The sequence below is a fragment of the Stigmatopora argus genome, chromosome 21 (assembly GCF_051989625.1).
Source record: "Stigmatopora argus isolate UIUO_Sarg chromosome 21, RoL_Sarg_1.0, whole genome shotgun sequence".
In the NCBI taxonomy this organism is placed as follows: Eukaryota; Metazoa; Chordata; class Actinopteri; order Syngnathiformes; family Syngnathidae; genus Stigmatopora; species Stigmatopora argus.
In genome coordinates, this window is record NC_135407.1 from 57,423 (window position 1) to 85,352 (window position 27,930).

Sequence of the window (27,930 nt, forward strand, 5' to 3'; positions counted from 1 at the left end):
AGGATGAAGGACTGACTAGCGACTATACACGCACACCATTTGTCCATTTTCAGTGCAGGCTTGGTCTCATCTCCAAAAAGTAGAACAGGACAAGACGGAACGGGACGTCGGACATCGGATATCATCTCCCCATTTCCACATGCAACACGATTGGCATTTCCACAAAACTACGTATAGCCCAAAGCAAGGTGTTTTTTTTTTGGGGGGGGGGGATCAAAATAAACAACACATGCACATTCACACGTTGAGGAGGCGGGACTACAAACGACACTGCATGTGCAGCTTTTTTTGTTTGTTTTGCTTAATGCGTTTTAGGCACACACTGAAAAGAAAATGTTCAACTTAAGTATATTCCATTTTTTTTAGAAAGTACATTGAGGGTAAAATTCAAATGGAGTATATTCGGAGACAAAACGAGACCTTATGAGAAAATCATTTTGGATAAAGAATAAAAAGAGGGGCAAGAGTCAATGTTTCAAGAAAAAAGGGGTCCAACTACAAAAGAATCCTAGGCAAATATAAAAAAAAAAATATATATATATATATATATATATATATATATATATATATATATATATATATATATATATATATATATATATATACATATACACATATATATATATATATATATATATATATATATATATATATATATATATATTCCCTCCTTACAGAAAATCCTGATGGTAAAGGCTCGCATTTTTGACTACTTGACATTTTCAAAACATTCCAATTGACAAAAAAATGAGTATTCTTCCATGATAAACTAGTTTAAACCTTACCCCCCCCAAAAAAAAAAAAACGGAAGTGAGAGCACCTAGCTTCTCGCAAAGGTTTTTTGTCAGTTCTAGAGAATTAGACAGACCACGGGGGAGTCCCCCCCCCCCCCCCAAAAAAAAAGCCCAGTGACATTTCATCGGTGCACTTTCAAGCCTATTTTCTTATCAGCACGGCCCAAAGCTTTCTTGGCATTTTTTCAGATGTGCCGCTCTACATAAAAAGGGGAACATTGCCAGGAGGCAAACAAAACAAGTGGTCCACGCTTTTGGTCCTTGTCTTACGATCAAGCCGGTCAAAACGGAGGCTTCTCCGGGAACAAAAAAGATCTTAAAATGGGCGGGGGATTGGCGCTACACGTCCATTTATTTAGCCCAGCGCGGCCCGTGGATGGCGTTAAGACCGGACCTTTTTCCTTCCTTCTTCGTCAAGGATGGCCATCACGGCGGTACTGGCCTGGCGTGGCGTGGCGTAGCCTAGCCTAGGCGCTGCCCATCAAGTATAATGAAAAAGGCTAAAAGACAAAGGACACGGGACAAAGAAGCTAGCTCTCTAGCCAGCGCCTCTCTCTCTATCTCACTATGTTTTCAATATGAAACATTGGAAACTTCCCCCGCATGTCAGATTCTGACATTTTTACACGCCTCCTTTCTTCTCTCGCCTCGGCCGGCCGTCCGTCCGATCGATCATCCGATCGATCGTGGGGATTCGGGTCGAAAAGGAAAGAGCGGGCGTGAAAGGAGAGACAACGCCTACTTCAGGACCAGATGTAGTCCTTGGTCTTGCTCGTCTGCCGGACGGAAGAGCGCGGCCAGGCGTTAAGCGGCGACCACGCGGGCGGAGCCGGGCCGCTGGGCCGTCCGGACTCACCTTTGACGGCGGCGATGACGAAGCAGCTCTCGTCCGTCAAGTTGTACACCATCTGCGCGGAGCCAAAGCCGGAGCGTCAGCCGGAGCGTCAGCCGGAGCGTCAGCCGGAGCGTCAGCCGGAGCGTCAGCCGGCGCCAAGCGCGAGGCGCAAAAAGGGCGTTCCCACCTGGTCGCTGAGCAGGATGTGGATGCCGGTGGGCCCCCGCCGGTACGCCTGCTTGACGCTCCCCGGCGGGAGGCGGCACACGCCGGCCATCTTGCGGATCAGCTCGGCCGCCGTCAGCTCCTCCAGGTACAGGGCGTGGTACACTGTGGAGAAAAAAAGAAAAAAAAAAAAGAAAATCAAATCCAAAATAAACACCCACCGTCTTTCCTCCCGTCCGTTTGTCCGTTCAAGCGAGCCGGCGCCGTCCCGGAGCTCCCTACCGTGTAAAGCGGGCGCCGCTCCCCCTTCGCCGTTCTGGCCGCCGCCGGCGTGCCTCTCCGGCGGGGGGCCGTGCTCGGGGGGCTCCTGACACACGTACAGCGTCAAGCGAGGACGCACGGACCTAACTCGGGGGGGGGGGAAAAGGGGCGTCAGGGACGGCGAAAAGGGCGGCCGACCCCGACGGCCGACGTACGCACTTGGATTTGAGCGCATTGAAGAGTCGGATCCCGTCGGCGGGACCGCAAATCTGGACCAGGTCGTCCCGGGTCAGCTTTAACAAATCGCAACCTGAGCAAACAAAGAGCGGCGGCGTCAAGCCCTGGCCGGCCACGACTTGGCACAAAATGCCCGCCGGCGTCAAGCCCTGGCCGGCCACGACTAGGCACAAAATGCCCGCCCGCCAAAGTACCTGAGAAGTGAGCGAAGAGTCGCGTGTAAGAGTTGAAGCGGTTTTTCAGCAGCCATTTTTGCGTCTCCTGAATGGACGCGGCGGGACTCAACTGCTACAAGCCAGGGAGACGCCGCCGACGTTAGAAATGCGCCCGAGCGAGCGAGCGCGGGCGGGCGGGACCGACCTCTGTGCCGGTGCGGGCGCCGGCTTCCGCTTGGTGATTGGGTGAGGACGAGTCGCTGGGGGAGAGACGAAGCCGTCCACTCCTGAACTGGCGTGGGGCGGGGCGAGGCGAGGCGGTGTGCTTCCCTACCTGTCGGGGAGCGAGGAGGAGGTGGCGGCGGTGGCGGCGGCGACAACAGCGGTGGCGCCAGCGCTGCTGCCAGAGCTGGCGCCGGCGTAGGCGGAGAGAGGAGAGGACGTGAAGGGGGGAGTAGCTGCCTGATTGGGGGCCACGTAAGCGCTGTCCGTCCACGGCGAACACTAAAAGCCAAAGCCAAAGCCAGAGAAAAGAGTGGGCCAAATTCTTGCAGCGAGAGCAAAGCAGTCCGGCCGGCGCCCTCACGCTGCCCCTCTTGGCCAGGGAGTCGCCGCAGTCGGCCGGTAGCGTCCGCTTGCTGGACTTTTTCAGCTCGTGGTCGCCCGCTTCCTCGATGACGGGCTCCAGTCGGGTCTGTCGGGGCCGAGGGTGGGCCGTCGGGGCCAGAGTTAGCCGGCAGGGGAAAAAGTCGGACGGCGACGCTCAAAGCCCACTGACCACTGACCTCGGATAGGATAGTGGTATCGTAGGAAGCCCGGTACTTCTCCTTCTCCTGAGCGCTGCGCTTTTCCATTTTCTCGCGGTCTGTTTTCTGCTTGCGATCCGCCCCTTTTGGCTGAAAAGCACCACGCTCTTGAAAACGGAGGCCCGGGGCGGCGGGCCAGGGGCCGGCCGGGCCCACCTTGAAGACTTTAATTTGGCAGGAGGCCGAGTGCAGGTGCTCGCCGTAATCGCCGGCGTCTCCCGGCGCAAAGGTGTCGATCTGAATCCTGAAGGGGACGCCCTTCTCACCGCCGTGCTTCCGCGGCGTGAACTCGGTGCTTATGCAGTGGACCTGCGGGCAGGGGGGCTCAGATCCCAGACGCCGGTGGCGGAACGCCCGCACCGCCCCAACGTCCGTCCGTGCCCGCCCGCCCACCGGCCGTGCTCACGGCGAGTCGGCCTCACCTGCACGAAGACCGAGGCTCTCTTGTTCAAGTCCCACAGGAACTCGGCGGAGTTGAGCTGGGAGGGGTGCGTCTTGGGCTCCACCACGCCCACCGACATGGGAATATCTGTCCGGCACAATATCCGTCTGCTGACCCCTGCGCGCGGGGGTGGTTCGCTCGCGCCAGGCTCTCGTGGCGGGTTACCGATATCCAGCAAGCGGTCGCCGGGACGGTTCCACTTCCATCCCTCCAGCTGCTGATGTTCCGTGTACTGAAGGCGCCGGTCGTGGAACACCACTCGCACCGTGCTCTGCCGGGCGGGCGCCGCCGTTAAAGGCCGGGTTACGTCGCATCGCGTCGCGCCGCGCCACGTGCTCTCACCTTCACCATCTTGTTGGTGAGCTCCGGTAACTCCCCGGACTTCCTGTTGTCCAACATGCGCACCTCATAGGACTGGCCTACACGGCACAAAGGACATTGTTTGCGAGGGGCACGTTATCGTGGTATTATCGTCGTTAAACTTTGGAGCGGCGGCGGCGGCGGAGGGTCGGGACGTTCGGCGGCCCGGGTGGATCCGGCCAAAAGGCCGTCGACGGAGACCGGCTCCCGCTTGACCTTGGTTGAGGTACGTGAGCGTCTCGTCGTGCAGCTTGACGGCCGGCGAGGTGGCGGCGCAGAGCACGTACTGGAACGGGGGGTTCTTGCTCTCGTTCTCCGGGGGCAGGCCCGAGTCCTCCTGCTTGAAGATGGGCAGGGCCAGCACGTCGCTGAAACAAACAAACCGGAGCGCTCGGTCAAAGAGCACTCGTGTCAAACAGAGTCCCGGCGCCGCCACGTTGGGCTGGCCCCGGGCCTAAGGCGCTTTAGACGCCAGACTTTCAAACCAAGCCGTTTGCCTTGGAAAAGGTCATGACCCAAAAAGTCCTGTTGGCGACGGTCTCCGTGAAGAGGCCGTCGGAATGACCTGATCCAAAAGAAATGCAAACGGCACCCGAAGGAATTGGCGCTGGATAAATTGGACCTTTTTGTTGTTGTTATCCAAAAATAGTAATCCCGAGCCGACGTCGTCGCCGCCACGAGTTTGACAAACACGACACGGCGGAGATAAAGGCGGCGGTGGCGGGCCCACGGCAGATAAGAGCACTCGTGTGCGTCAAACAAATCGCTCGTGCGGTGGCCTCGGCTCAGGGTTAGGTTAGGGCTGGGGCAAATTTGGAGCGCGCTCTGAACGTGGGTGGGACGGTGGCGAGAACCAGAGCAACAATTCCCTACGATGGGACGGATCCCAATGGATAACTGGGGGGAATGGATTCAAGATCGATAGAAAAGCGTGTCATCTAGGGTTGTCATGCTAGCAGGGGTGGGGCGGGCAAGCAGCCAATAAAAGTCCCTCAACAGCCCCTCAGTCTCCCCGTGGCAACTAGTTGGACCCCGTCCGGTTCCTGGCGCAGCGGGGTACTACACCGACCGGTAAGAGTGAATTGCATACTGGGGGGCCAATTATTGAGCACGTCTTGGTCGCAACCGGCGGGCGGTTGTCCGTCTCGACCAGGCGTCAAGACCACCGACCTCATGCTGTAGGCCGCCGCCCCCAACTCCTGGCCGATGCCCGAGAGGCTGGCGTCGAAGTCGTGCACCAGCCCCGACTCGATGGTGGCGTCGTCGATTTTCAGCACCCAGGCCATTGGGCCCAGCTCCTTGTCCTCGCCTTCTACTTGGGGGGCCGCCAGCTTGTCACTTGGAGTGGTGGGGGGTGTCTTTACTGTGAGCTGGGAGCTGAGGACGAGGAGGGGGCTTAGAGGAGGAGGAAGTCCGTCCGTCCGTCCGCCCGCCCGGCCTCTTTCTCTCTCGCTCTCTCGCTAATTTAGCCTAGCCTAGCTCACTAGCCAGGCAAAGCCAACAGAGACGCAACACAACTCCATATTAGTCCACATTTAGCGGGCGTTACACGAGCTATGCGGCGGGCGGGCCGGTCCAAAAATGTTCACTCCGGGCCGCCACGCTATTAAGTTTGTAGCCCCGAAATGACGGTCGTGACTCGGAGGGAAGGAGAAGAACGCCAATCTCACATGCTAACAGTGCTAGGCTAGGCTGGGCTAGCTGCGGGTCGGGACGTTTTCTCCCCCTCTTGTTTTGTTGCCCCCGTCATAAACGCCAAAGTCGGACAAATGGAGGCGAGTGACTGGAGGGAATGCTGGATTTTTTTTTGTCGGGCGGCTCGCTCGGGTTAGTCCATCCCCGGCTCAGCTGTGGGCGGTCGGGCTACCTAGCGTGCGACAAGATCCCGTCTCGTCGCTTCGCTTTGGAGTCAATGTCCGGGATCCTATTCGCCTAGTCGCAGCTCTCCCGGGCCCCGACCCCAGCCCCGGCCGCTCCGAGCGGTCGGTCACCAGGCTGGCTCGCAGGCGTCTCCCCGCCGCCGCGGTCCTTGAGCCCAAAGCCGAAGAAGCGCGCAAGCGGGCGTCGACATGGCTCCCTCCGCGCCCGACCCGTCGTTGGCTCTGTGGAGTCCGCACTGTCGAGGTGCCGTTTCTCCGGCGGGCTCGGCCTCTCGCTCCGGAGGTTTCTCGCCGGCCAATCGGCGCGCGTCCGCTGAAGCCGCTGCGGCCGCTGGGCCAATCGGCGGCGTCCGTCGTTTCCGTCATTTGGCAACGGCAACCGCAAACCCCGCCCACCTCCCTCGATCACGCAACACTCGCCTCTTTTTGGGGGCTCCTTTTCTGTCATTCGTTTCGACTTCTTTGTGGTGACAGCCAAAAGTAGACGGCCGCGTTCGTCACGGCGAAACGCTCGCCGCGTCAACGTCAACGAGGACGACGACGCGGAAAACGATAGGGAAAAAAAAAAATCAAGAGGCTAAACACGGGAGGGTACCGTTGGTGTCTTGGCTCGTGTGGCGACGGCGCGCTCGCCCTGAAGTTCTCGTTGCACGGCCGCCAGAAGAGCATCGCGCCCGGCGCTGCTCCACACGCTGTGTCTCTCTCCCTCCTCCCCTACTCTTTGTCTTTCTTTCTTTCTCCCGGTGGTAAATCAAAATTGAAAATCAATCAGCTGGGCCGCAGCGGAGCTCCGAACTCGCGATCATGACAGCACTTGGTCGTTGTCGGAGGCCACGCAGGTGCTCCTCCGGATCCGTTCTTCGGGTCAATCATTGAACCGATCGACCGACTGAACGAGCGAGCGAGCGAGCGGTCAAAGTGTGCAAGAATGACGGAACGGGCTGGGCTGAGGACGCTCTTGCCAAGGTGGAAATAAATAGGGGGTGGGGGGGGGCAATGCAATTCTGGAGAGGGATTGGGACAGACACCTACCTTGTTGCATAATAATAAGGGGGAAGAGAACAACATCCAATAGCTAGCAACTCTACAGGTTCCACCCATTCATATTTTCAGAATGTCATTTTTTTCTCCTAGTTAAGACTTTTAAAACCCTTTATAGGCTCCTGACTACCAGAAGTTCGCATTTGTCCTCTGTAGAGGACATTTGTCATCCTTAATATCTCCCACCCAGTGCATCTATCCCATCGCATTAACTCGAATTTCTTTTGAAGTCTTCCAATGACTTCACATAGATTGGGCAATTTCAAAATAAATATGATTGGACAACTTTTTTTCCCCTGGTATAGTCAGGAGGATATAGCAAGTGGGTTAAGGGATACCTTTTTTGTCACGTTATTTTGCTGTCGTCCAAAAGTCACACGGAGCCGTTTTCAAGGTGGAGAATCCCGACTTGAAGTCCACGTCAAAGGCACGGACCGGCTCCTTTTCTCCAAATGGTACAGCGGTGGGTGCCCTTGGACGGCGGATTGGCGGGGTTAATGTGTCACGGAGGACCGGGGAGGACAGTAGAAGCGGCTGCCGTCCAAATGACCAAAACGCCCATCTGTACAAGTTGTTTATTTATCGGAAGCGGAGCGGGGCTTTGAAAATACACTGGACACGTTAAGAGAACGGCGGACGGCGGCGGGCGATGACGACGAGCCGCGCCCACGTGGAAAACAAATCAGAAGAATCCGCGAGGGAGCAAAGAAGTGAAAAATAACAACAGGATAAATGTCCACACGCCAAAGGAGGACCTGGTGGGATACTCCATTTCAAATGTAAGATTCATATCCGCAAAGTCGTCATTCTGAATGGAGTGGACATTAGCGTGCCAAAGGTTGGGAAAAAAAAATGGTTCAAATGGAAAGATGACTCTGGGCCTCAGAACGGGGGACCCGTTGACAACGGCGGCCCCGCTTGCTTTGTTTCTGTACCGTTTTGCTTTCCGTGGACCTTTTTGCAGCGGAGGCGGCAGGAGGGCGGGTGGGTGGTTGGGCAGCTTGGGGCTCAATGATCATCGGGAGGAGGGCGAGAGGAAAGAGGAGCATCCGTCCCACTTAGCCAGGGGGCGGGGCAAGGCAGGGTGAGCAGAAATCCCGGCTGGCGGGGAAGGACGGACATTTTGCGGACAGGACTTCCCTACAGGTTGTCCGACGGCTCGCTCCCGCCGGAGCCCGACTGGGCGCGCTTGATGTAAAGGTTTAGCAGCTTCAGCTGGAAGGGGGAAAAACAAATACACCACGAGTCCTCCCCTTGCAAACGGGCTACGTCCGGGCAAAGAGAAGACGGAGAGCTTTGGGGCTTACCTTGCTGCTGGAGAGCTGGCTGAGATGCGGCTTGAGGTCCTCCCCGACCACGGCGTAGATGGCCACCAGGCAGAAGACGCAGGCTTTCCTCACGCTGCTCTCCGAGTTGTCGTAACCCTGTTGAGGCGAAGGTGAGCGTTGGCCGCTTGGGCCGCGTGGCACGGTAGTCCCAATCCCAGCCAGAGAACACCCCCGCCCTCCACCCCCACCCTCCACCACCACCACTGACCTGCACGAGTCCCGGCACAATCTCGGCGAGCAGGCCGGCCAGAGCGTCGCGGGGCATCCTCTCCGCCACCTTGGTCTGCATCTTGATGGCGGCCAGGTTGACGGGGTAGTCGGCCGACTGGACGATGGGACACAGGACCTTGACGCACTGCTCGGGGCCGATGGACAGGGCCAGCGTGGCCGCCGTCTCCTCGGCCGCCCGGACCACCTGCGGCGGACCGGTCGCGAGAGACGCCTCTGTAAACTTTGACCGCGGGGCGTCGGGCCGGCTCTACAAAGCGGCCCGGTCCGGCGGGCTCTACCTCCTTGTGAGGGTCCTTGTGCGCCTCCAAAGCCTTCATGATGGTGAGCTCGGCGTAGTTCTTAAACCTCCACGGCTGCTTGCCCAGAATCTCCCGCAGGACCCGCAGGGCCAGCGTGCGGATGACATGCTGTGTGGGAGGAGGAGGAGGAGGGAAGTGGAGGTTTCCGTCCGGTAAGACGTCGGTCGGTCGGTCGGCCGCCGTGCGGACGTCAAATCCCACCGTCCCCCCCAAGCTCCAGGGGCCGTACCTCCGGGTCGCCCAGGGTCTCCAGCAGCAGCAGTAGGATGGTCTTGAAGTGCTCGTCCCACAGCTGCGGCGCGTCGTCGCGGATGAGCCGGAGCAGCTCTCCCAGCGCCGTCTTGCGCTCTTCGGCGCGCTCGTTGTGATTGGACAGCTCCTTCAGCAGCTGGCCCATCAGCTCCGAGCGAGCCGGCCCGCCTTCTGGCAAAGGGCGGCGAAGACGGGCGGTTGGCAGAAGGCGAGGACGGACGGACGGACGGACGGACGGACGGGCGGGCGGGCGGGCGGGCGGGCGGGCGGGCGGGCGGGCGGGCGGGCGGGCGGGCGGGCGGGCGGGCGGGCGGGCAGGCGGGCAGGCGGTTGGCAGCAGGCGAGGACGGACGGACGGACACTCGCTCTCTCTCGCTACCCTCGGGACTCACCGTCGGCGTGGCGCTCCTCCGGCTCCTCGTCTTTGCGGCCGGCCTTGTGCGGCGAGTCGGGGAAGAGCTTGCGGGCTCCTCGCGGGCTGGACGACAGCAGGGGCGTGTTGAGCAGGGAGGTCTTGTTGTCCAGGGCCATGCGCCCGCCGCCGCCGCCGCCGCCCGGCTCGGGCGCCGGCTGCTCGTTCATGTCCTCTTGGCTGCGCACGCTGAAGTTCTGAATGGCCTCGGTGACGCCCTTCAGCGAGCTGTAGATGTCCTCCGAGTTCAGGTTCTCCGTCTCGTAGTCGAAGGCGCTGGAAAGCCGGACAAAAACAAAAACACGGCAGTCTTAGCGCTACAAAAACATCACGGCTACGCCATACTTCCGCGACGTGCCGCCGCCAAGCACTTTAATGGCCCGGCTTCCTTTTTATGGTATACTAGAAACACTTTGACGAGGACTTATTGACACGCGCACTCGATGGCCAAGTTTCAGATGGAACTCATTGCACTCGCACTCGTACTAACACGACATTCGGGCATCGAACCGAGTCCGCCCGCAGACACAATCTGGCGCTCGCGACAGGGTTGGAGCCGAAAGCAGGATTTCTCCACCGCCAATTTGCCGGCCGACCCTCGGCCCTCGTTCGGGTCGCCACCAACTTCACCGCTCGTTGCTCGCTTTTCCTTACCTGGGTACGGGGGCGTTGAGCGAGCCGTCGGTGGGGGACGTGACGGGGCTGGACCAACCCGCTGGCGAGCGGGGGGCGTGTCGGGTCAGGGGGCTGCCGGCGGCGGCCTGGGGGGGAGGGGTTGAGGGTTAAAAGGGCGGGGGCCGGTCCGCTTCCTCGAGCCGGCGGCGACCGATTCTAACCTGCCCGGCGTTCTTCAGGTGGTTCTGGAGCAGCTTAGTGGCTCCATCCTGGAAGGTCTTGGGCAGCGCCGCCAGCAGCATGCTGAACTCGGGCGTGTTGAGCTGGAACAGGGCGATCAGCACCGCCTGGGCCGCCTGCGACCACACCCCCGAGACCCCCCCCGGGCGTCAGGCCGAGGAGGACCGCGACGGCGCGGCCCCCAGCCACCCACCTACCTTTCGGACGTCCGAGCTCTTGGGGTCGATGGTCCAGGTGATGACGCGCGAGACGGCCAGCCGGGTCTCGCTGGAGTTGACAAAGTCGGGGGCCTCCATTTGCAGCGTCAGCGTCTCGATGTAGCGCAAAATGGCCACTTTGACCTGCCGGCCAAAAGCAAAGCGAGGAATTTGGTGAAAAACCCAAAGGCGGCGAGAAAGAAGAAAGAAAACCAACCCCTTGGAGCCGGGAAAGAGAGAAAATTGAAAAAACGTTGCAGTCAGACAGAGACGGCGGTTCAAATACAAAACTAAGGTTTCGGCGCTGTGAAGACACTCATTTGAAATGATTTACACGTGCAAATGAGAAGATAAAAGTGATTGGAAATGTTAGCGTTGGAGCTGCTTTTCAATTTTTTAAATGCTCCGACGTCTGAAAAAGCTTTTAGTTTTGCTTTGACCCCCCCCCAAAAAATCAACGCTAGGCTTGACGCCGCCCTCTTCTTTCTTCAACGTTCGCTCGGACCGCCGGACGGTAAATTGGGTCCTGCTCGAGGAAAAGAAGAAATGGACGGCTCTTTCAGTCTTTGCCCCTTCTTGGGCGGGCTCGCTCGCTCGCTCCCCCCCGGAGCGCACTGACCTGCCAGGAGCGTCTCCAGGCGGCGGCCTGCTCGTCTAGCGAGCAGGCGTGGCGCCGTCGCGCCCTGGGGGGGAACGATTTTAGCGGCAACCCCCCCGAGACACGAGCTCCCATCCCAACGGGCTTCGAAAAGACAAAGAGAGGAAAAGCACGGCGTCAAGTCAGCAGAGCGCCACCAAGGAAGGCGGGAAAGAGGCGAGGGGGAGGGGGGAGGGGTGGTTGCCGTCTTATCGCGCCCGTCTGTGGCCAAATGTCACATTTGACGCGTCGGGAGAAGAGTAACTCGTTCCGCGGCGTCGGAGTAGTGGCGGCTACGCTGCCACTCGAATTTGCCACTAATGACCACCAATGCCTTTGCCGTCGGTGGCTTTCCAGCGGCGGGTAAAAAGACTCGGTGGCGTTGGCGCCTCGCTCTCCATGTACGGACGGATACGTCGCCGTGGCTCGTCTTTAGACGGCAAATTTCTATTAAACGGAGGCGGCGCCATACGCTCGTCGCGAATGGAGCCGCCTTTGAAAAAAAAAAATTCCAGAAAGGCTCGGGGGTGAAGACGCCGGCGGGAAAGAACGGCCCACGGTGGATCCGGACGTGAAACGGCCCGGCCCGCCCCGCCTCGTCTTCGTAGCGCTTTACCTTGAGGTTGGGCGTCTGCGTCTGGTCCACGGTGAACCTCATCAGGATGGTAAACTGCAGGTCGTTGGGGAAGGCCTCACTGCGTGGGATAGCGAACAAGACAGTTGGCGGCGGGGCGGAGGAGAGGTGCGGCGGTGTGCCTGCCCGCCCAGCCATTTCTCTTACGGACCGGGTCACGTCCAGCGCCCTCTGGACCTTGGCTTGCACCGAGCCCAGCAGGTCGGCGCCCATCTTCTTCAGGAGCTGCGTGAGCAACACGAAGAGCCAGTCTTGGAGCTCGTCCTTGTGCACTTGAATGAAGTCCACCAAGGTCTCCAAGAACATGCTGAACACCTGACCAGGAGGAGAAAAACAACAACAACAACAAAAAGTCAAGTCGGGCGAGCCGTGAGGAACGCTCCAGCCGCTAAACCCTGCGAGCGCGTGTCATCCACAAGAGAATTGGTGTATATCACATAGCGTCACCGGACACGTGACTTGTCCTCACAATTAAAGAAAGGACGGGACGGGACAGGACTTACCCTCTGTGCAGTTTGAGGGGGGAGGACGCGCAGCGGCGGCGGCGGAGGCGGCATGGAGGAGAAATAGAGGAAAGGCGCCGGTTAGAATTCAAAAGAGACAACTTTGCAGACTCAAACATCTGGAAAGGCCAAGTCCGACCAAGGGACCGGAAAAAAATGGCCGACGAGGGGGATGGGATGGGTGGGACGCGGTCGGTACCTTGAAGGAAGCCGAGCTTATACCGGATTCTGCCGTGCCGTACGCCCTGCCAGAGTCCCGCTGAAATTCATTGAAATCATCAAAAGATCAAAAAAGGGGGGGAAAACAAAACAAAAGCAAAACGGGCCGGGAAGAGGAGGAGCCCATGCGGGTTAGCGGGCGGGCGGGAGCAGCGGGCTAGCGAGTAGGCTTGAAAAATCAAGAAGAACTAAGGGTCAGAGTAGAGGGCAGGCCGTCCCGCCTCCACGGGGAATTTGAGGCCGATGCCGAGCCTGCGCTCCGACGTGCCGTGCCGTTAGGAAAACGCATGCCTGAACGTTTGTGCGCGTGCGACCACGCCGACCAAACTTTTATTTTTTTCATGGCCAAGTGGAGAAAAAAAGGGGGGGGGGGGGGTTGGTTTTGGTTTGTTTGTTTGTTTTTCTTCAAAAATGTCCGTCCTCATCAAGTGGACTCCAAAATGCAACGTGTCATTGAACTAGCGCTCCATTCGCACGTCACAGCAACATCTAGCGTGAGCGTGCGTCACTAGTAAATCAATCATGTGTGTGCTTGTGCGTGTGCGTGTGCGTGCATGCGGGTGTCTGCGCGTGGCGTACGTTGCGCCTTTTTTTTCTGGCAGAATCCGGTACAGTGGGACGAAAAGCGGTGGAGCGATGCGGCGCAGGCGCAGGCGCATGCAAAGCGTACCTTGCTATGAGGGTCGGCAAACATGCGGGTGAAGATCTCGCACAGTCTCTTCAACTCCACGCGGCTGCACATTGCCGGGAGAAAAGGGTCAACTTTCCGCCCAGTCCCACGCGGCGGCAAACGGCGGCAATCGGCGGACTCGCCTGAGGGAGCGCTGGTTCTTTAGAAGAGCCTGAATTCCCAGAAGACCCTCCTTCCTTTCCGACCAGTTGGCGCTGGCGCAGCGGTTCAGCACCTGGACGCCGACGCCGCCGGCAAAAGCAGTAAGAGCGCGTTGGGTCGGTCGGCCGGCCGGGCTCGACGCGAGCGAGCGGACGCGCACCTCGGCCACGTCTTCCGTCTGCCTCATGTAGGTGGGAATGGCGCCGCCGTTCCTGGAACTGTAGGACCTCTCCGAGCAGGCGCTGGACGCGTCGCTGTTGGCGTCGTCGTCCGAGTACATGCCGTAGTTCTCGTAGCGCCGCCGTGCTGGCTTCTTCTGCGGGGAAGGGGGGAGAGGACAGAAAACAAAAACAAAAAAAGAAGAGAGAAAGGCAACAAGTCAAGCCCGCACCGGGAAAAGCTCCAGTTCAATTCCCGTCGGTCGTACGGCATTTCCCGCCGACCGCTTTCCTCCGGTTATTGTGCCAGTGGCCAATTGCCAACAAAGGTCAAAACGCTTTGAGCGTCCGTGCCGCCCAAGCACAATGACCGGCCGGTCGACCGGCCAGACGTCCCCTTTGCCAAAGGCCCTTTTTCCTTTGGCCCCCAACAAAGTCAAGTTTCAAGTACGTTTGGAGGTGAAGAATAACACCCGCCCGCCCCCCTCCCTCCCTTCCGAGCAGTAAATGCACGTGTCGAGACGGCACGACACTTAAAAGGGGGGAAGAAGAGGAAGCTGACCTTGGATCGCACGTCTCCCAACAGCTGATCGCATTAACGAGAGGTAGAAGGCAGGTTAGTTTGTTTACATCCGAAGACGGTCCGGCAGACGGGCGTGCACGCGGGAGCGGACGCTGGGGATTTGGACTTACCAGGGCGTCCGCCAGCGCCTCTTCCACGTCCGAGCCGGTGTTGAGGACCCTCATGGCGCTGACCGAGGACGACAGGCGGCCGGACTGACCCGCGCCGCCGAAACCGGAACCTGCCGTCGGGAAAAGGGACGGACGGTGAGGACGGCGGGAGAAATGAACCGAGTCGGCCCGCGTGCTTTGGATCAAATGAAGAAAGGACGGCGGGCACGACGGGTCGCGAGTTCATTCTTAGGATGGGTTAGGTGACATTTCAGAAGCAAAATAAAAATAAAAATTCAAAAAGAAAACAAACAAAAAAAGAAAAAGAACAAGGCGTCATTGTCCACTTGTTGTGTTGGGAATAGCAGATTGGATTCAGGCGTGTTGCTGGAGGGAGCTACTTTGGAAAACAGACTGGATAAGAGACAGGGGGCGTGCCGTGTTGTGCCGTCAAAATCGGCCCACCCCACCCCACCAAGGAGGACCCTGCATTTTGGATGGATTTCGATTGGATGCCGCCTAAGCGCTTTCTGCTATTTTGAAACGCAACCGCGTGGAGGAAGGAAACATGCGATTCCGTCGTCACCACCTAAAAGGCCAAAACCCCCAAAAAGAAGCAAATGGCAAAAGAAAAAGATGGCAAATGGAAGGGAGGCCGGCCGCTGGCAAAAACAAGGACGAGTACTCAGCCTTGACCTGCGGCCCCGAAAGCGTCGGGGGCGTGGAGGGCTCCCGTGGAGCGAGAGTAGCTCCGCGAGGCTGCCAGCCAAAAAACAAAAAAAAGGTGAGCGTGGGTGGCAGCACGTAAGGTGAGCCACGTGGGGAGCCGCGTCCCCAACCTTCCGGGGGGAAAAAAAAAAAAAGGCCGGGCTCTCCGAGCTACTCACCCAGGGGCGCGAAGGAGCGGACGGGGCTGGCGTCCCGGCTGCTCTCCCTGCTGGCCTCTCGGCTGCAGCCCTGACTCATACTGGGCCGGGGGATGCGGCTGCCCCGGGCTGGCGCCGTAAAGGGCCCCCCCCAAACGCAAACGCAGAAATGGGAAGAAGAAGAAGAAGAAGAGTCAAAGAGAGAGACAAACGTCAGGAAAAAAAAGGAGGGAAAGAGGCTCAGGAGCTGCCCTGGGCATCGGGACCACCTTGCGCTCGCTTCAAATCTTGGCTTTGTTTTTTTTGTTTTTTGTTTTTTGTTTTCCCCCAAGGCGACCCTTAACGGGGGCAAAAAGCCAGATGAGTCACGGGGACGGCCGACGACGGCTCGCTCCATGCCCGAGAAGGTCGGGTGCCGAGGACGGAGACGCGACGACCGGTGATTTGGTGAGAACGGGCATCAGAAAGGGGCCGACAGAGGAGTGGGAGCGCGGCCCAGAGTTAAGCTTCGGCTTAGGCTTAGATTTAGGCTTACCTCCTCTGCTGGCACCGTTGTAGATGCAGCTGGTGCTGGAGGGAGCTGGAGAGAAAGAGAGAAAAAGATCAAGCAAAAGATAGAAAGAGAGAAAAAGAGAGAGAGAAAGGTGACAAAAGACTTGACAATCAAAGGCTTCAGACACAAACGGCCACGTGTCTGTCTGTCTATCTGGCACTCACCCACGGACAGGCGCGTGGGCGACGAGTCTCTGGAGCAGCCCTGGCTGCGGGGGATGCGGCTCCGCCTGCCTCCCGGCGCCGCCCGGCGGGCCGACGACTTGAGCGTGCTCAGCGCCGTGGTGGTCAGCACGCGGCCGGGCGAGCCGCTGCGACTTCCGGCTTGGAGGAGGAAAGGAGCACGGGTCAGACCCGGGCGGCTCGTGACATTCGGATCCAGGACGGCGGCGGGAGGGAGAGAGACGCCCAACGCACGCCGCAAACAAAAATGGGGGGCCGTTTTTCGCCGCCGGCGTTTTCACGCCCGTCGCCGTCGTGGCTGTTCGGAGGCCTCTCCCCGGCCAAAGGGATTATTTATCCGCGGGCCTACGCTGCGGGATACCGCCACCAAATACCGCGAGCCATCCATCGTCTGCTCGCCAAAATAGAACAGCCGAGTATACGTGCCGGCCTAGTTTTTTTGCAAGAGCTTTTTGCCTCAGTACGGGAACATGCATGCGGTGAAGCAAGCGGCGCTCCGGCATGCGAGGAGAAAGAAGCTTGGGGTGTGGGGAGGGCTGCGAGACTAACAGAAGGGAGACCGCAAAATGGCCCAGCTGAAAGGGGAAGCCGAGTCGAGTGGAGTCGAGTCGAGCAAAGCCAACACAAGTCGAGTGGAGTCAAGTCAAGTCAGGTCCAGGCAAGTCAAGTCGAGCAAAGCCAACTCAACTGTAGCCAAGCAAAGCAAAGCCAAGCAAAGCAATATCCACAGCATGGGGAAAGGAGCAAAGCAAAGAAACTAAAGACACTATTTTTTCATGCGTTTCACGTCTTTAGAATTCCATCCTACCTGGCCGGCTAACGTCGCTAGCTTAACGCCGCCGATTTTTTGGAAGAGTTGTCATTTCCTACACCCGCGTTTGCTAACCAAAAGGTGGCATGCAAGAGAACGCCCCCACCGAGTAGAGAGAGTGGAACCTCTAAAGTGGAAACCTCACCTCCATAAATAACTACATGAAAAGGGCGTATGGAAAGATAGACAAAGCTCCTCAAAGAGAAAGACATTTTTGCGGCCAACTCAAAGCGATCAATGTTTTGTGTGCCATGTTCACATTCAAAAAGAAAGGCCACACGTTTAGCCGGGTCCATTTTTTCCACCTATCAAAACGCTTTTGGGCCAATAAAACGCTTGGCTAGTCATTAAAATGAGGAAAAAGCCACAAATAATAGTGATTGAGTCAAAAGCCAGGTAATAGGTCACTAAGAGGGTCAGCAACTTCTTTAAACTAAAGCTAGGAAATATGACAACATCTCTGTACGGTACTCACGTGGAGACACACCATCCCTTATTACCCCACAAAACAGAAGGTAACGGATTCCATATTTTTCCCAATTTGTGTCTTTTGTCAATGGGGCCTCAGAGGTTCCACCATGTTTTGAGTGTAGATATAAAAAAAAAGCCAACCAACCAAACAAACAAACAAACACAACCGATGATGAGATTAACACGCTCCCACGATGGAACGACGTTACAAACACGCACATGTGATTGGACGTATGCGCGCGAGGGGAATACCTGGCGTGCAATCGGATTCGTCGGAACCTGAAGGCAGAAAAAGAGCGCCGCTGCCGTGAAGGCCGGAGGCGGAGAAAGGCGAGGAGGAGAGAGAGCCCACGCCGCCGAGCGCGCCGCCTCGGAGGCACCCACGGAGAGGGGGAGGGGGGTACTTACGTTGAGACTGGGACACCATTTTGCTACGGCTGCGTCCCCTGGAGTCCGTTTGGCCCGAGGCGCCGCCCCCACCACCGCCGCCGCCGCCGCCGCCGCCGCCGGTCAAGGGCTGCTTGGCGCGTACGCGGCCTGCGAGGAGATAAAGGCACATTCAAAAAGGGCGGCTCCCACCGGGAAAACATTAGCGTTAGCGCCCTACGCCAAAGCTGCAAAAACTCCAAGTGTAACTTGGGCTTGGAGAAAAGAGGAAGTGAGGGTGCCGGTGCAAGCAAGCAAGCAGGCAAGCGGAAGATACAAAAATGGAAGACGGCAGCAGCGTGATTAGACAGACGGCAGGGGGCGCCGCGTGACTTTGGAAGAGATGGATGATCTTACCATCCGCTCTATCAGAGGCATCAGCTTTACGGGCGGATGGATGGATGGAGAAGAAAGGATCGGGCAAGGGCGGGAAAATGGAAAAAGGAATGCGAGGATCCAAGAGCAAAGGCCCAAAAAGACAAGAGAAAGAACAGCCGTGCGTTAGTCACCGGCTCCGTCCGCCGTTCAAATGACTCAAAGGACTCTTTTCAACGGAATTTTCAAGATTTGCTGGAAAAGAAGAAGGGGAAAAAAAAAAAAGGCCATCGACTCCTAAAACTTCAAATTCAAGGCGACGGGTCTTCCGTGAGCCAAGTCGCGGGCTCTCGAGGCATCGGGCTAACAAATAAGCACTGCCTTCACAGAACTTCAGAAACCATCGGACACGTGTCCAACCAGGAGTTTAAGTTAGCGCCGCGGATAGCCACTTTTTTATTTTTAATCTACGGCTGCGAGTGCTCACTCGTGGCCAGACGTCGATCCCGACCCAATGAGCCAAAAGTTGGAAAGAGGATGACAGACGACGTGCGAGCGTCGGGAGTTTGGAAGTGGAGGATTTTGGGCAGAGGGTGAAAGATTAGAGTTTGGCTGCTGTGGCCCAGGCGGCCGCCCCTTACCCAGTGAGGCGTAGGAGCCGGGGAGCAGGCGGCCGGGCCCCTTGGGCGGCGCCCGCCGGCTCTGGGCGGCGGCGTTGACGTCTACGTCGCTGCGGGAGCGCTGCAGGGAGGCGGCCGCCGACACGCCTTTTGGGCCGGTGGGGACTGACGGTCGGGAGTGGTGGTGATGGTGGAGGAGATGGTGGAGGAGTTGGTGATGGGTGCGAGACAAAGGTCGTGACCGGACACATGCGGGAATCACAGTACAAAAATCACCGGGTGGGATCAGATGCCATGATGGGTGGGTGCCTGCGTGCGTGCGTGCGTGCGTGCGTGCATAGACTGTGCGTTTTGCGGCGCGGCCGGCGCAGACTCACCTCGACCAGGCGCCGCCGACCATTTGGAAGACAGCGGCCGACTGTGCGGGTGACAAAATAGGACAGATTGTCAAATACTGATCCACTCGTGTACGTACATGGCTTCCACGCTCTCCAAACTTCCTTACGGGAAGACGGACGGCGCGGGTAAAATTGCTCCAACGGAAGAATCAAATAGGAAAAAAATGCTGGCGATCCGCTGGATCTTACTTGATCTTTTTCAAGGGCTCTTACTTGAGGCTCTCCTGCGAGGACGAGGACGAGCGGTCGCTCTGAGGCAGCGAAGCCACGCTGCCCGAGCTCCGGAGGCAGGACTGCAAGGTGCGCTGGTACGACGACTCCAGAGAGTTGTACAGGGCGTCCGCCTCTCCCGGGAAGTGGCTTCTCAGACCCCAGTAAGCCCTGGGAGAGAGAGAAAGGAAAATGGAAAGGGAACGCTTTGGTCAAGCGCCCGAGCGAGAGAGAGAGAGGAGACCTTTTGCCCCACCCACGACTTACTTGCGGGCTTCCACTCGCGCTTCCGAGTCGGCGTCTCGAATTCCCTTCTTGATGCTCTCCACCAAAACGGCGGCGTGCCTGCCGGCCACGGTCCGACGGTTTAAACCAGCGCGCGGTCGGTCGGTCGGGGTGGACGGCGGTCCACGCCGACTCACCTCTCCAGCGAATGCGTGTGCCACTCTTGCAAGAGGAGGTCCAAAAAGTCGTAACAGCGCCTAAAGGAAGGAGGAAGTCCATTTTAAAGCGGCTCGGAACGTCTTCTCTCTCGCCCGGCGGGGGACGAACGGGCGGGGGACGAACGGGCGCCCACCTTCGAACGGCCACCGACTTGGACGCGCAGTTACCGGTGATCAGGGGGATCAGTCGAGGGACGTGCGTGTGCTGAAACAAACGCAGCGGCGGCGCCACCAAAAGGGTTAAAACGGATTTTTTCCCCCACTTGTTTTGTCCAAATATTTCAACGAGGGGGTCAGTGGGTTTTTGATGAGTTGAGTCAAGTTCCATTGACTTAGCGGCGATTTTCATCGTCTCCAATTTGATTCATCGAGTCAGTTCAGTTCATATAAAAGCGTTGGCGCTACCTTTATGATGATGCGGATAGCGGAGACGCCGGAGGTGGCCATGACTTTGGCGCAGTTGGGGATGAGGTTGAAGAGGACGGGCACGATGGCTTCGGCGCCGTGGTCGAATTTGTTGCCCAGCACGGAGGAGAGGTGGCTGCGCGGAAGGGTTAGGCTTTGGTCACGACGGAATTCAAAAATACATTTCAAAGAAAGAAAAAAAAGAAAAAAAAAAAGGGCCTTGGGCGGCCGACACCTACGCCACGGTGATGCAGGCCTCCCGGACCACTTGGGATCGCAGGTCCTTGGCGGAGAGCTTGAAGGCTCCGTCCAGGAGGCGCAGGTGCTGGTAGAAGCAGTCGTGGGAAGCGGCGCCGGCCACCAGCAGGGAGCGGATTTTCTTCATCTAATGGACGGACGGAGAAAAAGCATTTCGTTTCCAGCTCGCCGTCGTTGGGCCACGTGGAATTGAAGGGCAAAGGGCACTCGGCGGCAAAACGCTCGCCCGGCCTGTCGACGGTGCCAATTTGGGACACCAAATGGCGCGTCCAACGACGACGCGTCGGTGCCATTCGTGGTGGCGCTCTACCGGCAAGCCGCGTCGGGGCCCGGACTTACGGCCACGGCCCGCTGGTCCCAGTCGTGCTTGTCGTCGGAGCAGATTTCCCGGATCTTGTTGAGGTTCTCTTCCAGGTCCCTGCTGGAGTAGATCTGCGGGCAAAAGATGCAGACGCTGACGCTCCAAAAGCCTCGCTTGGCTTTGACAAGAGCGCCTTAGAGAAGACGGCCTTCCACCTGGACGGCGGGGACGTCGGTGAAAGCTTTGACAAAGTCGTCCTCGTCCATGGCGCCGGTGCCGTCTTTGGAGCCTGCAACCCACACGTTGAGCGCTCAAACAAATGGCCAGCCAGAGCGTCCAAGAGGCGGGACCGTTGGAAAAGCCTCCGCACCTAGCTTCGCGGCCACGGGGCGTCGCGACGTCGCCGGCTCGGCCGTTTTCTTGGGAATTTTGGGGACCTTGAAGGCCGAGGAAGACGAGCGGTTCCCGTCCACGCTGTCGTCGTCGCCGTCCTCGTCGAAACTGCGATCTGCCGAGAGAAAGGCCGAGGGTTAGGTCCGGGGCTTTTTTTGCCACAAAAATGCCCACCTTCCCGTGTCCCGTGTTCGTGGATTTTAAAGAGCGCGCGACGGAGTTTTGGAATTGGACCGACGAGCTTCGAAGCCAGGGAATTTGCGGGGAAGCTTCATCCGGATGCGTCTCCGAAGGCAGAGCCCGATAGCATAACGGAGCGCGATAGCATAACAGCGTGCGTCTACATACGCCGTGACCCGCTGTCTGGCGCAGAGCCACGGCGCGATGGATCCGCCCCATCGCCGGAGCGCTCGCACTCACCACCGTCGCGGATGCGCCGACAGACGAGTCGTCTCGTGCCGGCGGAGGAAGCCCCCTCTTCTTAGACTAAAAAACACGAGGCTACCAAGAAAAAAAATCCTAAAAGCCTTCCACCCGCCCCTGGTGCTACCGGCATTTTTTTCCCCACTCCAACTCCGAGATCTCTTCCCCTTTTTTTCCTCCCTCTCCGAGGGCCCTCCCCGCCTCCCTCCCTCCCTCCCTGCCGAACGACGGCGGCCAATGGGACGAGAGGTGACATCATCCCGATCCCGTCGCGGGGAGGCGGCGCACGTGAAACGAGAAGAGGGGGTCGACGGAGACGAGCGGCCGAAAGACGTCGGGCTGGCGTAGTTGCCATGGCGACCTGCGCGGCACAGCATCCGGAGGCAAAGAAAAAGGCGGCACATAGCAAAAAAAAAAAAAAAAGAGCAAATTGACAGAACCATAGACGTTTTGCCCGTTCGTCGTGAGCGAGGACCAACGCGACAAATGTCTTCCAGCAAGACGCGGACGCAGGGGAGGAGTGGCCAAATCAATTGGGGAAACGACACGGTCCTAAGTAGCAAAGGCCACCCGCGGCGGTAACGTCAGGCGTCCACTTTTGTTCCATCGCGCAGATTCTATTTCTACCGGAACGAAGTGAAAGGTCGACGGACGGACGACCGAGTAATCCCGTTAGATTGGATGATGTGGCAACGGGCGCAACGTGCGCACATGGGGGGGGGGAGATGACGGACGGTCCCGGTTTGGGCCGGCGGACGAGCGCCCCCGCCTCGCCTCGCCACTTACCGTGACCCGGGCTGAGAGCCATGTTGCCGGAATTCAGAGCCTCATCGAAGCGAGCCAATATGGTCTGCAACCTAGCGGGAGGGAGAGAGGGAAAAGAAAACAAAATGTCATTCCGGAACCGGGACCGCACTGCCAAGGGGCGCTCGACGGGTGGGTGGGCACGTCGAGTCGCCGCCGCCGCGAGCTGGCCGTCGGACCAAAATAGAAGCGCGACGCACCCTGGCGGTAAGAGCGCGCGCGCTTTGCCGGTCCCTGCAATTCCGCCGCGTTAAACGGACCGCCCCGCGTCCTTTCGCTCGCATATCAAACACTCGGCCAGAGAGAGAATGGCGGATGGGCTCTTTGGATCCTACATGGCGCAGCGGCTCTCCGAGGGAGGGGGGGTAGGGGGTATATCGCCACCTACTGTTCTCCTCGCGTAAATGGACATGCGTGTCGGTCTCGAACAGCGTGGAGCCAACTTTGACCGCGGGTGATTAGCAGCCAGCGGATCTGGTTCCCCTTTACATAACCTCTCGGCACACACACAAACACACAGCGCGCGGGAGTGCTGTGGTCAGAGGGGGGAGGGGCTAAGAACAACCCCAGCCTGTCTCTCTCTCTCTCTCTCTCTCTCTCTCTCGCTCTCTCTCGCTCTCTCTCGCTCTCTCTCGCTCTCTCTCGCTCTCTCTGTCTGTCAACGCATTTGCCTTCTTCACGCTTTATCCACCACAAATCCACGTTTTGATGTGACGATGCCACCATTCAATGCCGATGGAATTCATTGACGGCAGCGAGTTTATTTGGCGTGCCGCAAGAGCGATGAAAAAAAAACCCTGACAGAATGCATTATTAAGCCCGTACGGCACCAGGACCGTGAAGGGGTTTTTCAAAATTGCTGTCATTTTGATTGTATTTCTCACCTAAGCTTTGAACTGGAATGCTAGAGTAATGAGCTTTGCGTTAGGATCAATAGGAAATTTCCACCAGTCAAGAACACGTGAACGTGGCGCGGCTCCGCCCACCGGGCCGCATTGTGCTCGGGATCAAAAGCGCCTCTGTGAGAAGGGCAGGGCGCCGCGTGGCGCGGCACGGCACGGCCTGGGACGGGCCAGCTAGCCGGCTACCCGGCTAGCCGGTTACCTAGCAATCTAGCTAGCCAGCAAAAATAACTGACCTTGCGGCAGGAAGTCCCCTCTTGGCCAAGTCCGCTCGCACCCGTTCGCCGACGTGCCGGTAAACGTCCACGATGGTCGCGATGGAGGCCTCTCGTACCTGCGTGACACGGGCCGGCAAAGTTTCATTGACAGATGACCCGCGTTTCCAAAAGCGTGCCCACAAACTTGAAAAGAGACAACTGGTTTGGATGGCAGATGGCAGGGTAAGGCTTTGGTTGGAAATGGAAGAAGGGAGTCCAAGTCCCCTCTTCCATTTCCATCCCAAGGGATTCATTCACTCGCCGAGAAGAGACCTCGGAAGAGAAAGCCGGGCGGCCCATGGGAAAAAGGCCCAACGGGTGTCGGGGATGCCCATTGGCACAGATGGGGTAGAGTGCGGGTGGGTGGCTGGCTGGCTGGCTGGCTCCCCGGGAGCAGCTTTGGCCTCCGATGACACCCACCACCCGCAAAAAAAACCCTGCATTTACGTCCAAAAGCGGCGCCGCTTACCTGAGGGTTCTGGTCCGCCGTCAAAACGCACAGATGAGGAATGATCTTGCTCAGGCTCAAGGTACGAGCGCTGTACCTGCGCGGGGCCAAACATCAGCATTACAAGAAGAAGATTGCCTTCGACCACGACAATATTTCGCTCCATTTTGTGGAGTCCAGCCAATAGAAGAGGCGTTCGTTCGGGTTGCTCAGAAATATTGGCCCTCGGCGTTAGCGTATTTTTCCTAAAACAAATTTTGCTCCCAATGCACATTTGACCTTTTTTAGACCCCTTTTTTCCCATGTTGCCAGAAGGCATTTGTAGTTGAAAAAACAAACAAATGGATTTATAAACTATGGGTAGATACAATGGCTTTTGACCTGCTCAATTCGAAATCCACATCCGCAAATAAGCGGCGGCGGTACAATGCACGCCTTTTGCGTTTGGCTATCTTTTGGTTAACATTTCAATCTAGTGCTGTCGTGTTCCGTTACCGAAAGGAGGCGGCTGGGCTCCGACGAGGCTTGCTATTAGCAATGACAAGAGGATTGGCTGGCCCATGCATTTCTCACTGGTTTTTGTCTTCCGCGCCAAGCCGCCGACCGACCTCGGATCAAGCGGCGGTGCTCGTCGGCATTAGTGCGAGCCACTGAGCGAAAGAAAGAAGGGGGGGGGGGGCTTCCAAAATATGCTGCCTCGGCTAGTTGGGGCCCCCCTGTACTTTCTCAGCTGGAAAACCAGTAGGAATCTCTGCGGTGGAGAACGGGGGAGGGGCCGCCGTCGCGTCGTGTCACGTTACGTTAGCTTTGGCAATTGAAGCCACCAGATCATGCGAGGAGAGCTGAAGCGGACTTTTTTCCGAGGCAAATGGGTCCGCCTCAACTTTTCTCCCTCTCTCTGTCTCTTATTTTAAAAGCAAAGAGCTCTGACAAGGTTATTGGTAGACCGGGAGGGAGGGGGCAAGCGGGGGCTAGTTTTTCATCAATAAAACTCACTATTTCAATCAAGCCACATCATCAAGTGTTTTACTTTTATTTTTGCGCCAATTGATACGATTGCAAAAAATGACTTTTGATTTCCAATTTTCTACGACGACTAAGAGTCATTTAGCATTATTTGGGAAAATGGACGGGACGAGGCGAGGGGCGGCCCTGGAGAGCCTTAATCCCCGAGAGTGAGGCCACGTTAAGACGGCACGCTTTGTGGACGCGACACCCCCCCCCAAATGGGGACACGCGCTCCTTCTTCCCGAGAAGCTGTCCTACTTACGAGGCGAGCGTGGCGCCCAGGCAGTGGCACAGTCCTTCGCGGCTGCGGAAGTTCTTGTGCTTGAAGCCGGGCAGCAGCCTTTCCCACACGTGCTGGAGAGAAAGAGAGAGACAGGCGGCGGCAGCGAGTTAGCGACCGGTAGAAAAGAGCCCGCCGGGGAGATTAAGAGAGGCTGCGCGAGCGAGAGAGACGGCGCTCGACGCTGGCCACGCGCACGGCCGAGGATTAAGAGCCGAAAGAGGGCGCCGTTGAGCGCCGGCTGGAACAACATGACGAGAACCTAAACCGGCCCTTCTTATTTAACTCTCTAGGCCGGCTAGGATGGCAGTCCGGCATTGGTTGACGGTTGGCTCCATTTGAAAGACGGCGAGCATTTGGGCTTTACCGTGGGCGAGGCCGTCCGCTCCATGCAGCGAAGGATGAGCGCTTGGCTGTTCTCCCGCACTTGGTCCTTGCCGTCCCCCAGGCGGTCCACCAGCGCCGGCAGGACTGCAAAAAAACACGCAGAGGAAGTCCTTTTCATGACATCATTTGTTCCCCGGCGGGAAGACGTGGAGTGACTCGCCGGCTCACCTGTGCCCAGGTAGCCCCGGAATCGCTCGCCCAATCGCTCCACCAAGGCGGCGCAGATGTCGATGCCCAAGAGCGCCACCTGCCAAAATCCACAGTACGTGAATGAAATAGGCTTTTTCTAATCTTTGCATTGCTTGGACTGGCTTTGGACGCCAAGCCCTCGTACTGTAGCAAAATGAGCAAAATGCAGAGCTGCCAACCTCCGTCGACCCCATTTCAGGAGTACCCTTGTCCCATTTCTGGAGTTTATCCGGAGTGAATGCGGTTGAGGCAAAATCGATATGCGCTGAAGTCGCACAAGACGAATCAATCATCAGAACCTGTGACTCGGATGATTCACAATGCACTCTTGTTACCAAATTCTTCCGGTTTACGGTGCAGTTGAATCGAGATGACAGAAGCCATAGCGATGGTGTGAATTTCGAGGCATTTCAATAGGAAATTTGGTACTTTGGGCCGACATTTTTGGGGGATTTTAGGGAGGTTGTCCGGAGTCCCGGAGTTTGCGTTGCATTTCCGGGTAAACTCCGGAAATTCCGGAGTAGTTGGGAGCTCGGAAATTGATCGAGGATTTTTTTTCCTCCTCAAAAACATTGACGTAAACTCGTAAAGAGTCCTCCCTTTTGTGATAAGCCCTAACCCCGCCCCCAACCTATAGAGGAGCACGCCTCCCTCCGTCCCGACAAAGGGCCCAACTAAAATAGACGTGCAGCAAACGCAATTCATCTTTTATTCAAGCCGCAAATGGCTGGCTCGTCCCCAAAGAGGCACGTCTGTCCAAAAGAGGAAGCGGGCAAGCACGCACGCCGCTCCTGCTTTTCCCCCCCCCCCAGCAGCCAGAGAGTGATGAAGCATTCCATCTAAAAATCCATCCGGATGTGCACATGATGGAAGGAGAGTTACTCAGGCATTGGGTAGGAGCGCTTCCCTTTAGCGGACCGCTTGAGAAGATGAATCAGAGAAGATGTCGGGGGAAAAAAAGGCCACGCCGGGGGGAAAAGCCCACGTCGGGGGGGGGGGAAAGGGTCGTGCAGAGCGTGAATATGTTTCCAACATCTTGCCCTCACCTTGAAATTGCTGGAGTTGATCCAGCCAGAGAGTTCGTCCACGCTCTTGTCCAAGCGGGGCTTGTCCTGCTCCAAGTCCGGCGAGCGCGACGGCTCGCTCAGGTAGTCGATGAGGTGCTGGCCGACTTTCAGCCGGCGGCTCACGTCCTTCTGCACGACCTGCTGGTAGAAGTAGTCCATGTTGTCGTGCTCCTCCATGGTCCCGGCGGGCGGCCGTTGGCACTCGGGGAGTCGGAAGGAGCGGAAAATCCTCTAGGAAGCGAGGCCAGGGGGTAGAAGGCTCGGACCGGCCCCGCGGGTGTGTCTCGGAGGTCTACGCGGTGCGGACTACGTCTCCTGGATGTTGGCGACCATCAAATTAGTCCACCGTGCGCACAATTGGCCACCTCGGCTCACCTCGGCTTCGGAGTCATCCCCGCGCCCCCTCACTGCGTTAATTAGCCACACACAAAGAGCCACAAAGCAGTCAAAAGGGTGGGCGGCTTCAACTCCCTTAAAAAGTACAAACAAAGCGAGCGCTGAATACTGAAAATGGCTATTTGAGGGGGGGAAACCAGCAAAACAATCCTATCTTTGCGCGAAAACACCAATTAGCAGCAGGCTAACTCCGCTAGCTCGGGCCTTTAGCGTCAGGGGTTCCCACTTCCAAAACAAAACAAAAACAAAGGAGGCTGGAAAAGTGTCCACGAAGGCTCTTGGGCTAGGTCCTTACGGCGAGCGGCAAGTTTTTACTCCGACCCAAACGAGCCCGAAGAAGAGGAGCCCAGGTTGTTTGGAGCCGCGTGAAAGCGGGAGGAAAGCTGCGCGACACCCGGAGTACCAGCGCATTTAGGGGCGACGACGTCCGAGGCGAGCCGTCCTGCTCTCTCCGCCTCCGGTTCGAGCAGCTAGCTAACACAATGGGTCCTTCGACACCGCACAGCTGCCCGGCACGATGCCTGAAGTCAATTCAATAAATGGTTAGGGCTGCGCCAATTGGTAAAATAGCACTCAAGTATAGACATTGCCCCTTCTTTCAAATGAACGCAAAGTCATTGATTATTTTCAGGCCGAGAAATGAAAACTAGTGAGCCCAGCCGAGAAATGAATACGTACGAGTGAGCCCCGTTCCACGACATTTAAGTACGTGTGGGCTGTGAGCCGCCCAAGTGGAGTGGATCTTGGCTGCCCTCTGTCGGCTTTGTACGGGAAACAGTAGCAATCCGGGAAGGTTTTTTTTGCCCCTCCATCATCTCACTCATCTCATCTCATCTCATCTCATCTCATCTCATCTCATCTCATCTCATCTCATCTCATCTCATTTTCAGAAACCCCTTTTTTAGGGTTGCG

At 57.5% G+C, this 27,930-nt stretch overlaps 2 protein-coding genes across 8 annotated transcripts; both read right to left on the reverse strand.

Moving 5' to 3' along the window:
- Positions 1 to 1,471: 1,471 nt before the first annotated feature.
- ubp1 (upstream binding protein 1) lies at positions 1,472 to 6,887 on the reverse strand. 3 transcript variants are annotated; one of them, XM_077590703.1, is made up of 16 exons: positions 6,531 to 6,887; positions 4,272 to 4,423; positions 4,038 to 4,114; positions 3,861 to 3,966; positions 3,676 to 3,782; positions 3,410 to 3,562; positions 3,233 to 3,343; positions 3,034 to 3,141; positions 2,782 to 2,951; positions 2,653 to 2,707; positions 2,487 to 2,580; positions 2,275 to 2,365; positions 2,077 to 2,198; positions 1,817 to 1,959; positions 1,651 to 1,702; positions 1,472 to 1,570 (listed from the first exon to the last, which is right to left on the reverse strand). In XM_077590703.1, the coding sequence occupies exons 1-16, from the start codon at positions 6,602 to 6,604 to the stop codon at positions 1,533 to 1,535; spliced, it is 1,653 nt and encodes a 550-aa protein (XP_077446829.1). In that variant the 5' UTR covers positions 6,605 to 6,887; the 3' UTR covers positions 1,472 to 1,532. The 3 variants fall into 3 exon arrangements, with proteins under 3 accessions (XP_077446829.1, XP_077446828.1, XP_077446827.1); XM_077590702.1 differs by lacking the exon at positions 6,531 to 6,887 and adding an exon at positions 5,226 to 6,335 and having other exon boundaries at positions 2,487 to 2,577; XM_077590701.1 differs by lacking the exon at positions 6,531 to 6,887 and adding an exon at positions 5,226 to 6,331.
- Positions 6,888 to 7,537: 650 nt separating this feature from the next.
- clasp2 (cytoplasmic linker associated protein 2) lies at positions 7,538 to 27,801 on the reverse strand. Of its 5 annotated transcripts, XM_077590699.1 has the most exons (43): positions 26,602 to 27,801; positions 25,535 to 25,613; positions 25,347 to 25,450; positions 24,962 to 25,053; positions 23,713 to 23,788; positions 23,223 to 23,320; positions 22,067 to 22,137; positions 20,835 to 20,972; positions 20,680 to 20,753; positions 20,503 to 20,595; positions 20,145 to 20,290; positions 19,906 to 20,041; positions 19,635 to 19,705; positions 19,480 to 19,539; positions 19,325 to 19,402; positions 19,061 to 19,228; positions 18,827 to 18,867; positions 18,471 to 18,614; positions 17,872 to 17,895; positions 17,497 to 17,625; positions 17,308 to 17,367; positions 15,789 to 15,947; positions 15,607 to 15,651; positions 15,093 to 15,200; positions 14,902 to 14,964; positions 14,227 to 14,336; positions 14,096 to 14,119; positions 13,536 to 13,691; positions 13,357 to 13,448; positions 13,214 to 13,277; positions 12,524 to 12,583; positions 12,325 to 12,327; positions 11,973 to 12,136; positions 11,804 to 11,882; positions 10,551 to 10,694; positions 10,335 to 10,469; positions 10,153 to 10,259; positions 9,479 to 9,774; positions 9,064 to 9,257; positions 8,814 to 8,942; positions 8,513 to 8,719; positions 8,284 to 8,400; positions 7,538 to 8,191 (listed from the first exon to the last, which is right to left on the reverse strand). In XM_077590699.1, exons 1-43 carry the CDS (start codon positions 26,797 to 26,799, stop codon positions 8,117 to 8,119), a joined length of 4,611 nt encoding a protein of 1,536 aa, XP_077446825.1. In that variant the 5' UTR covers positions 26,800 to 27,801; the 3' UTR covers positions 7,538 to 8,116. The 5 variants fall into 5 exon arrangements, with proteins under 5 accessions (XP_077446825.1, XP_077446821.1, XP_077446822.1 ...); XM_077590695.1 differs by lacking the exons at positions 12,325 to 12,327; positions 12,524 to 12,583 and having other exon boundaries at positions 17,341 to 17,367; positions 26,602 to 27,799; XM_077590696.1 differs by lacking the exons at positions 12,325 to 12,327; positions 12,524 to 12,583; positions 17,308 to 17,367 and having other exon boundaries at positions 26,602 to 27,798.
- Between the last annotated feature and the right edge of the window lie 129 nt (positions 27,802 to 27,930).